The sequence below is a fragment of the Elephantulus edwardii genome, unplaced genomic scaffold (assembly GCF_000299155.1).
Source record: "Elephantulus edwardii isolate Elephantulus edwardi_28Jun2011 unplaced genomic scaffold, EleEdw1.0 scaffold00064, whole genome shotgun sequence".
NCBI classification, from domain to species: domain Eukaryota; kingdom Metazoa; phylum Chordata; class Mammalia; order Macroscelidea; family Macroscelididae; genus Elephantulus; species Elephantulus edwardii.
The window spans coordinates 15,131,548-15,142,840 of NW_006399814.1; the positions used below are offsets into that span (position 1 = coordinate 15,131,548).

An 11,293-nucleotide genomic window follows, 5' to 3' on the forward strand; every position below is an offset into this window, starting at 1 on the left:
TCTGACATACTTTGGACATGTTGTAAGGAGAGACAGGTCCTTAGAGAGGGACATCGTGCTTGGTTGGGTGAAGGGACAGCGCAGGAGGGGAAGACCCTCTATGAGGCGGATTGATTCAGTGACTGGAGAAATCGGGATGGGTGTGTCAGAGGCAATGCGATTGGCACAGGATAGAGCAGGGTTTAGGGCTGCTGTACATAGGGTCGCTATGAGTAGCAAACGAATCGACAGCACCTAACAACAACAACCTAAAACAATTCCAGGCTATCCTTACTTTATATAGTTTAAAACAATAAAAGAGAAATATATATATATACTAATGGACCTACAATAGATCACTAAATAAAATTTCTACAGTGGTATAATAAAATTCCATTGCTATAATAAAATAACGTATGTTGTTGACTGCCATCCAGTCAAGCACGACTCAGTCAACCTATGAACAAAAGACCTGAACCCTGTTCTATAACTTCTGTTGTTTCCCTATATTCATAGTTTCCAGAGGCATGTTGTTTAGTACGTGGATGCCACTTCTGCTTCCAAATCTGTCTGAATCTGGGAGCTCCACCTAGCACTGTCCACCACAGGCAACCATTATGGCACTTGACAAACAAATGGTACAGGATTCAACATTCCAGCAACCCCAGGTTACCTCTGTACCACAAATTGACAGACTATTCCATTTAGAAGAATGTTCCCTTAAAATATAACAACACTAGATTGAGGGTCGCAGGCCCTCGGGCCCAGCTGATTTTAAATACAAAGGTCCTCCACCTGGTCCTATTGATTCTAAACAAGAGGCTTAAATAAAAAACAAACATCATACTAATAATCTTGTTATGTGCCTTTGAGTCACCTGCTACCAACAGCAGACCTATGTACAAGTCTGAACCCTTCCCTACCCTGAGCCAGTCTCACTAATTCTGACACAACAACCCCCAACGCCCCAGTTACTATTATCAATCCATCTCATCCGGGGTCTTCCTCTCCTCCACTGTCCCCTTCACTCTTCTGAGCATGAAGTCCTCTTTGAAGAACAGGTCTCTTCTGGCTACGTGCCCGAAGTATGTGAGCTGGATCTTCAAAATCCTAGCCTCCAAGAAGAAACTTGGTTTTATCCTCTCCAAGACAGGCCTATTTGTTTTCTTGGCAGTCCATGATATGTTCAAGACTCTTCTCTAGCACCACAACTCCAAGACAACAATTCTTCTTTTGTCATTTTTAGTCATTGTCCAGCTCTCTGAAGCATAACAAGTAATTGAGAAGTCCATGGCCTGGATTCGGCTCACTGTAGTCTCTAGACTGACATCATTGCTTTTCAGCCATCTAGAGAGGTCCATGAAAGTAGATTTTCCCAATGCAATTCATCTTTTGATTTCCTGACTGCTGGTGTTAAGAGTGTTGATTGTGGAGCCAAGCAAGCTGTAATTGTTAACAACCTCAATTTCTTTTCCATCTATCATGGTGCTGCCAACTGGCCAACTGATGAGAATCTTTGTTTTCTTAATCTATATTGAAAGTCCTTGACCTTCTGCAGCAAGCGCTTCAGGTCTTCTTCAGTTTCAGCAAGTAAGGTTGTATCATCTGCATATCATAGGTTGTTTATGAGTCTTCCTCCAATCTTGACGCCACATTCCTCCTCATAAAGCCCTGTTTCCCAGTAACCTGTTCTGTATACAGATTGAAAAAAATATGGAGACAGGATGCATCCCTGACACACTTCTTCACTGATTTTGAACTTTGCAGTGTTTCCCTGCTCTGTTCTGAGGACTGCTTCCTGGTCCAAGTATAGGTTGCACATAAGCATAATCAAATGTTCTGGGATTCCCATTCTTCTCAGAGTCAGCCACAGTTTGTTGTGATCCACACAGTCAAATGCCTTTGCATTGTCAATGAAACACAGTAGACATTTCTCTGGTACTCTGCTCTCAGCCAAGATCTATCTGACATTACTTATAATATCTCTAGTGCCATGGCCTCTTATAAACTCGGCTTGTATTTCTGGTCATTCTCTGTCAATGTACTGTTCCAGTTGTTTCTGGATAATCTTCAGCAGCATTTTGCTAGTGTGGGATATTAGTGATATTGTTCTATAATTTCCACACTCTGTTGGTTCACCATTTTTTGGAATGGGAATAAATATGGATTTCTTCCAGTTAGTTGGCCAAGTAGTTGTCCTCCAGATTTCTTGACAAAACTTGGTGATCACATCCAGGGCAGCACATGTTTGCTGAAATGTCAATTGTTATCCATCAATTCCTGGGGCTTTATTTTTTGCCAAGTACTTCAGAGCAGCCTGAACTTCTTCCTTCATCACCGTTGCCTTGTGATCATATGTTGTTTCTTGAAATTCTTCTGTGCCAGCCAATTCTTTTTGATGCATGAGTTTGTATAATCCTTCCACTTTCTTTAAATGCTTCCTGGGTCATTTAATATTCTGCCCATCACAACCTTAATATGTTGCCACAAATGACAGCAAATGTGTATCTAAGCACCGTCGTCAATTTAAAAAGTGTGCGGCAACGTGTTAAACATTGTAATTTGTGGCTTAATTTGCTCTTTATTTCCTTCAGCTTAAGAAATGCTGAGTGAGTTTGGCCCTTTTGATATTCTGACTCCAGCTCCTTGCACATTTCATTATAATACTTTGCCTTGTCTTCCCAAGCTGTCCTTTGAAATCTTCTATTCAGCTTCTTAACTTCTTGATTTCTTCTCTTTGCTTTGGCTTCTAGGCATTTAGTGCAATATTCAGAGTTTCTTTTGACATCCATTTTAGTCTTTTCGTCTTCCTTCTTTGTAAAGACTTTCTGCATTCTTTCTGAACGATATTCTTGATTATCTTCCCACAGTTCATCTGGTCTTCATTCATTATTCATGTATTCAAATCAAAGGCCCAAACCTATGCCTGAAATGGTTTTTAAATTTAGGAGGGATAGAGTCAGGATCAAATTTTTATTCCTGTGGATATGATTTAACCTTGTTTAGCTTTAATCTGAACTTGCATATGAACAGTTGATAGTCTGTTGAACAGTTGATAAGTCTATTCCACAATCAGCACCTGGCCTAATTTTCACTGATATTGAACTTCTCCAATGATTCCTTCCACAAATATAATTGATCTGATTCCTGTTCATCCATCAGGTGATATCCATGTGTATAGCCTATGTTTATGCTTCTTATAAAAGTTATTTGCCACTGAAAAACAAGAAACTCATAAAATATTGTACAAAATGGGTGACCCTAGTGGACATTATGCTGAGTCAAATATCTCAGTCACAAAAGGACAAATACTGCATAATGCCACTGTGGTAAAACAAGACTGAAATGGGGGCTAGGATGAAACTAAGGAAAGAGGGTACTACTACATTTAAATCGATGAGGGAAAGAACTGTCTAAAAGAAATATATTAGGTATTATCTATTATCTGCATGACAACAGTCCAGAATAAGAGACGCTTAGCAAAATGAACTGTGGAGGTGGGAGGGAGCAAGAAAATTGTGCAACAATGAAAGAATTTTTTTAAAGAAAAAAATGAATTGTGGGGATGAGGTAGGGAGGAAAATGTGCAAAATGAATGAGTGGAAATCAACTTTTCTGTAAACATTCATTAAAATATCAATAAAAAAATTAAAAAGAATTTTTAAAAGTTGTTATGAATAAATCATTGATTGTAAAGAATGATATCATTCTATCCCCAGACTCATTTCTGTCACCAAGTCCATCATATTTTCCAACTACTGATCCTTCTTCCTGGTTCCCAACTTTGGTATTCCAGTCACCCATTATTATGCATGCATGTATTTATATATACAGAGACATGTTTATGTAAACATAGTAGTTTGACAGCACAGAAGACTGCACATGGGAGCTCTGGTGGCCTAGTAGCAAGAAGCTGCACTGCAATCCCAAAGACATCTTAAGGCCACCAGCTGTTCTGAGGGATAAGGATGGGCAATCTCCTCCTGTGCGATTAACTGCCTTTGAAAATCCACCAGAGGTCAGGTATGAGTCAGTTCCAACTCTATGGTATACAACATGCATGATTTATATACACAGGGACATATTAATGTTTGGTAGCACAGAAGACTATACACACACAAAAAAACCATTTAACATAATGACTGAGAAGAATAATAAGCAATTTACATGACTTACTAAATATGTTGTTGTTATATGCCATCAAGTCAGAACCAACTAATAGCTGACTCTCTGGTGGGTTTTAAGTAGACATAAATTGCATGGGAGATTGCCCATCTTCCCTCATTAGAGCAGCTAGTGGATTCAAACTGCCTGTCTTTGGGTTGGCAGTCTAACTCCTTACCCACTAGGCCACCAAACTGATTTGTGTTGCATATGTATGAATAAAACAGAAAAGCCAAAATATGTGTAATCAATTTATGTTCTTTATAGACTAATAGGAAATACAAAGAATCTTAAAAAACAAAGATTCATATACAAAGATCTCCAACATTGGGTGCATTCTAATAAAAACCAGAAAGCGGTCTAAATGTTAGAAAATTATATAACTATTAAAAAAGGTTATATGCCGCCACATAGACTTTTGAAACACAATGCTCAATAAAATAATCAGTAACAAAAGAACAAATACCGTATCACTCCAGCTAAATAAAATATCTAGAAACCGTGAAGAAGGAGAAAAATACACAAAAATGTCAATGGATGGCTAGCACAGGGTGACTTTTTCTACTTCTCTGTATTTTGTCCAATACCAGGTTTTTTTATAACAGGTTATAACTGATAACACATGCAAACAAGATTCTGCTGAAGATTATCCAAAAATGAAACAGCACATCAACAGAGAATTGCTTTAAGTGCAGGCTGGACTCAGAAGAGGCTGTGGCACTAGGGATATTATAGGTAATGTCAGATGGATCTTGGCTGAGAGCAGAGAGTACCAGAGAAATGTCTATCTGTGGTTCATTGACTATGCAAAGGCATTTGACTGTGTGGATCACAACAAACTGTGGCTGACTCTGAGAAGAATGGGAATCTCAGAACACTTGATTGTGCTTAAGCGAAACCTACACTTGGACCAGGAGGCAGTTGTCAGAACAGAGCAAGGAAACACTGCATGGTTCAAAATTGGGAAGGGTGTGCATCAAGGATGTGTCCTATCTCCTTATCTTTTCAATCTATATGTGGAACAGATTATCCAGGAGGCTGGGCTCTATGATAAGTGTGGCATCAGTACTGGAGGTAAAGCATTATGCAGATGACACAACACTGCTTGCTGAAACTGAGAAGGATCTGAAGCGCTTGCTACAGAACATCAAGGACCTTCAATATGGATTGAAGCTCAGTGTCAAGAAAACAAAGATTCTCACTACTGGGTTGATTGGCAGCACATCATGATAGATTCTGAAAAGATTGAGATTAAAAGCTTCAGTTTGCTTGGCTCTACAATCAACACTCTTAGTAATAGCAGAAAGGAAATTAAATGACTAATTACATTGGGAAAGTCTGCTGTCAGAGACTTCTCCAAAATACTGAAGAGCAACATTGTAAGTCTGGAGACTAAGGTGTGCCTGATACAGGCCATGGTATATATCAGAAAGCTGGAGAATGACTAGGGATGATAGAAGGAGAGTTGATTCCTTTGAGCTGTGGTGCTGGACAAGAGTACTGAATATACTAAGGACTGCTAGGAGAACAAACAAGTTCATCCTGGAGAGGGTGAAACCAGATTGCTCCTTGGAGGCAAGGAGTCTAAAGCTTCGTCTCACATACTTTGGACATGTTGCAAGGCGGGATCAGTCCTTCAGTCCTTGGAGAGAGATATCATGCTTGGGAGGGTGGTGGGACAACGCAGGAGAGGAAGACCATCAATGAGATGGATTGATTCAGAGACTGCAGTAATGAGGATAGATGTGTCAGAGACAGTAAGACTGCCAAGAGACAGAGCAGGGTTTAGGGCTGTTGTACACAGGGTCGCTATGAGTTGCAGGTGACTCAATGGCACATAACAACATAACTTCTATACTTTAAAAAAATTTCATTTAAAAAAACCAGTATTCTACTAATTCCATTACCTTTGGATCATGAACAAATGTATTTCCTTTGGTTCCAGGAGGGAAATCACCAGTACAAATATATTTCAGACATTCAATGATGGTCTAAAAGAAAAAAAAAAAAATTATGCTACTTAGCTATACATTATAAGAGAGATTAAAAGAGGTTTGTCACAAAATATTCTTTATAAAAATACTAGTTACCATAGAAATTACTGTGGGAATGAGTCTTAGAAAAATACTGATGGTGTGGTTTAAGTCCAAGATCATTTCCATTTTAAAGTAAACTAAAATTTTCATTTCTACTTTTCTAAACAAAATTGTTCAGCTTGGTTTTTTGTGTGTTTTTTTTTGTCCTGGACATAGTGTTACTGTCAGATTAACAAATTATGACAAGAATCAAGATTGCGTGTATCTTAAGAACTGGCTTCAGAAAAGGTCTTAGCTGGTAACAAGTTAAGTAAGAAACTACAAATAACATTATATTCAAGACAGATATGTATCAAACCTTAATTCCTAATTTTCCTAAAAATTAGTGATTTTAATGAAAGTTTCCAGAAAAGTTGGATTTTCATTCATTGTTTCTTCCTGAAAATTTTTTAACTAGATAGGCAGAATCCACTATAAATGTCTTGAAAGTAACACAAAGAATACAAAGATTCAAAAAAAAAAAAAAAGAATACAAAGATTCAGGGTTTAAGTTGCTAAAATAAATCTGTATGAACCACCTAAGCAATTAACTTAATGAGACCTTTTCCCTTTCTTCTAGCCAGTTGGGCAATGTCTGCATGTCAAGGCTTCAACTTAGAAATAATTTAAAACTACACTTTTCAGATGCCAAGATTTACAGTGACCAACAGACAAACTTTGCCCTGTAGGCTTATACATTCCAAGGACTTCCACTAGAATTGATTTGCTTTATAATCAATCCCTCAATCCCCGCATCAAAACGTTTACAGTGTACTTTCAAAATACTGCCTTAGTCAAATTTTATCAAGAGTTAAAAAATTAATGTTAGGCCAGGGACTGATGTGAAGAAAGTTTGTAATTTTAAGAATTTCTTGTAAATTTTCCTTCTTTCCTCTGCAATGCCCTTTGATATAAATTTGTCTACCTTAATTTTGCTTTGTTGTTGTTGATTGCTGTTGAGTCCAGCACAACTCATAGAAACCCTATGAACAAAAGGCCTGAAGCCTTTCAATAACTATGGTCATTTCTCCAAGTTCATAGTTTCCAGAGGCATGTGGTTTAGGAAGTAGATGCCACTCCTGCTTCCAAACCTGAAATCAATCTGGGAGCTCCACCAAGCAATGCCCACGATGGGGAGCCAATATGGTGTTTGACACACCTATGGCACAGTTGTTTAGCATCTCCAAGTTACTTCAGTACAGCTTGGTTAAATAAAAATTCACTACCTGCTTTGCCTCCACTGCAATCCTGGTTATTATAGTCATTATAACCTTGAAAGGTGCTGCATCACACAATTTCATGAAATTGTATGATTCCTTTAATTTTTATTTTAATTTCTAACAGAAATTTTTATTGATCTAGTGTTTTAAGATACTAAAACAAAAAGATATGCTAAAACTTGTAAAAAGTTATGTCAAAGTGTTTAAAAAGTTAACATGCTCTTTACAGTGTTAAAAAGCAGGATGCCACTTTAAAGACTAAGATGCATATGACTTAAACCAGTTTTTTCAATGGCCTCAGATGCATGGAAGTTGGACAATGAGTAAGAAAGATGAAAAAGGAACTGATGCTTTTCAATTGTGGTGACAAAGAATACTGAATATACCACACATTGCTAAAAGAACAAATAAATCTGTCTTAGAGGAAGTGCAGCAAGAGTGTTCCTTAGAAGCCAAGGTAATGAGATTTCATCTCTCATACTTTGGGCATCTTATCAGGAGGGGTTAGTTCCTGGAAAAAGGATATTATGCTTGGAAAAGGACATCAACAAGAAAGGAAAATCTTCAACAAGATGGGCCATTAGAGTGACTACAACAATAGGCTTAAGCATTTACAGAGACTGTGAAGATGGTATGGGAACTGTCAAGGTTTTGCTTTGTACTTAGGATCACTATGAGCTAGTGGTAAGGAGCTTTGCTGCTGTCAACCTGACGGCACACAGTTTGAATCCACCAGCTGCTCTGTGGCAAACTCCTCCTGTGGAACTTATTGCCTCTGAAAACCCACTGGAGGGTCAGCTAAGGGTCAGATCTGACTCGATGATACACCACAGCAAAAATAAATGACAAATTATTTTGAAAATTATTCTCTATTTCCATTTAAAATGAATTTAGTAACAATGGCTAACACAGATTGCTTACCTTAATAAAGAGCTGAGTATTATCCTAAGCATTTTTATACACATTCATTATTTAACCCTCAAATTAACTTTAGGCCACAGAAACCATTTTTATCCCATATTATAAAAAAGAAAACATATGTAGAACAGCTGGTCTGTGCCCAAATAGCTAGTAAATGACAAGGCAAGAATTTCCATTTAGACAGCCAGCATTCATAAACACTATACTGACCAGCCTCACTTCCACCACACAGTATTACAACGATAGGTACCCAGGCATTTGAGAAATGCAGCTGTGTGCTACATAACATGCATGTGGGAAACATCCAACCCATAAATGTCTATAGTCCCATAAGGTAATAACAGAATTTAGAAATCCTGGAGAACAGGGTGTTGGGCATGTGCTTCCTAAATACTGTATGTAGATTCTTTCCATCACTAGCTCTCTGAGTCCTCCTTCTGCCTCTAGTTCTAGGTTGTTAGGTGGAAGGATTCTAGCACAAATCTGGGACAGCACAGACTAAAGGGAGTAAAAAAGATGCCTCATAAGGCAGCTGCCCACTTAGCCACGGCCAAAGCTATGTATCTCTCCAAGGTGATCCAATGCTGCAAGCAGGTGTCTCTCGGAGAGTTTAAAGTCAAATGATGGAGGGGAAGAGGAAGGGAATTCTGGTGGTGTATCTCACGCTGCTAACTCAAAGGCATCCCCTTTCGGACACTTCAAATCCACAAACAGCTCAGCAGGAGCAAGATGGACAGTGTTCTCCCTCATTATCTACAGCTCCAAAAACCTGCTGGAGGTTCAGTTGTGGATCAGTTCCAACTCAATGGCAATTAGAGGAGCCAGAGGCGAAATGGGGGGGGGGGTGTCTCATATCTGGAAGCAGCTGGATACACACCAATAACTGGGGGAAGAAGAGGAGGCTATTCAACACCTCTAGGAGGTGATCATGCAGAACCAGTAGTTGCAGAGCCCCTTTTCACACAATCCTTTGGAAGTGTGTATCCTGTGGCCTCTCTCTTTCAAACATATAACCTATTTCATAAATGGCCTAGAGGCAAGAAGCTGTGCTGCAATCTCCAAGACATGGAGTTTGAGTCCAACAGTCACTTCTTGGGAGGACAGCGATCTCCTCTGATGAGATTACCTCTGAAAACCCACCAGAGGGTCAGCTATGGGTCAGTTCCAATTGATGGTACACAACCACCACCACCACCACCATAGATTTAAGTGATGAGTACCTAAACAGCATTGTTAGGTTACTTTTGACAAACTCTTTATATTTATATATTTAGATTCTCCTCCTAGGACTTATGTACCTCCTCAGTTTCCTTAAACCACTCTCCCAGGCCATGTGGATGTACTTTTCTCCTGCAAGACATTTCAGTGAACTCAATCCTCCAATCATGCCCCCTCCCCCCAAAAAAATAAACAAGCCGTACTCCATTTTCTGCCTTGATTCAGTAAGTGCATTCTAATAGCAAGCTCACTTTTCAATTTTCATTTGAAAACTATTATTAAATGGGTAAAAATTTCGTTTCAATGCCTGGGGGAGGAGTGCACGTATACATAAATACATGAGTGCCAGTTTAAAATTAACTTCTCATTTAATATCCTTAGAAACTAGATACACTGACACGTTCCTCTTAGAGGGCCATATATTCTACATAGGACGACTACCAGGAAGTGAATGCCACGCTTTGGGAGCAAGACGACAGTGTCAAGTAATAATAAGGGGCTTCTTGAACGAGTTAGTGAGGTCAACCTCAATCTCAGGGTGGCACACAAGCCACACCCCACTCCTGGCGGGGGCTGACCGACTCTGGAAGGGAACGGCGGCCTGGAGAGCACGTGGGGAACCACGCCAGCGCCCTCCACTCTCCTAGTCAGAGTTCTCAAAAAAAAAAAAAAAATTACATTTTATTCCACGACTGCAACTCTCCGCACCCTGAAGGCGGCCACTCCAGACTTACCGTCTTCCCAGCCCCATTTGGTCCAACCAAAATTGTGAGGGGACTGAAGAAAGTGATAATTTGCTTATCTTTGTCCTCTATTCCAAAACTCCGCACTCCCATAATGCTCATCTTTTCAATCCGGGCCATGTTTACAAACGTTTCCTAACACCTAAGATTTCCTGCGCTGAGAGTAAGGGAGGGAAAGGGCCCTCGGAGCCACGCCGCGGACTGGGGGTCCGGAGGGTCCGGCAGAAAGCAAGGACCGAGAGGGGCAGAGCGCCCTGCGGCCAAGCTGGGGCGGGGACCTGACTGGACCGCTTCTTGTTTTCCTTCCTGGCTGAGCGAGACAGCGAAGGCGGGGACTGGCCCGGGGCTGTCCGCGGGCAAAACAGGCACAGACCGAGCGACCCCGGGACAGCACCAACGCGCCCAGTTTACGCCGAGGGCGTCACACGGGTCACGGCAGCGCGGGGCCGTCTCCGCCGCGGTCGCGAGGGACGCCGGGAAGTCGGGGGTAGATGCGCGCGCAGCTCTCAGCAATCCCGGCTTCCGCCGATGGGGATGGTATTGCCGGAGTCATCTAGTGATGGTTGCGGAGTCTTTGCTTCTTGATGCCCTCCCTGGTACACTGACAGACACTAGTTCTAAGAAAGAACAACAGAGACTTTTGACAGACACTGGTTAGCAAAGTGTAAATCTAGGAATACTGGACCTAGGAGATCCGCTTCTCTTTTAGGAGTTCCGATAATATCAAAACAGTTTTCTTATATGAAGATTACAGTCAAGAGAATCCTATGAATCACTTCCTAACAATTAAAACGCTATTTGCTTTTTTTAATTTTTTTTTTTTTGCAGCTGCACATTGTTTTACTGTTTTTCACTGACCGTATGCCTTCTGATGACACCATCATAGTGGTGGCGTGGCTAATTTAGTATTCTTGACAATACAAAGGCATTTGACTGTGAGGTGAACGTTAAGAAGAATGAGACCCCCAGAACA

At 40.3% G+C, this 11,293-nt stretch overlaps 1 protein-coding gene across 2 annotated transcripts in view; it reads right to left on the minus strand.

The window, feature by feature from the left end:
• RAD50 (RAD50 homolog (S. cerevisiae)) overlaps nt 1-10,440 on the minus strand; it is a 78,740-nt gene extending 68,300 nt beyond the window's left edge. Inside the window, exons 1-2 of one of the 2 annotated variants that reach the window (XM_006888082.1) lie at nt 10,312-10,440; nt 6,051-6,134 (exon numbers count right to left, since the gene is read on the minus strand). In XM_006888082.1, the coding sequence (XP_006888144.1) occupies nt 6,051-6,134; nt 10,312-10,440 (213 nt within the window). Of the gene's footprint in view, nt 1-6,050; nt 6,135-10,311 lie in introns of those variants that run through there. The other variant, XM_006888083.1, reaches the window with a different exon arrangement.
• Between the last annotated feature and the right edge of the window lie 853 nt (nt 10,441-11,293).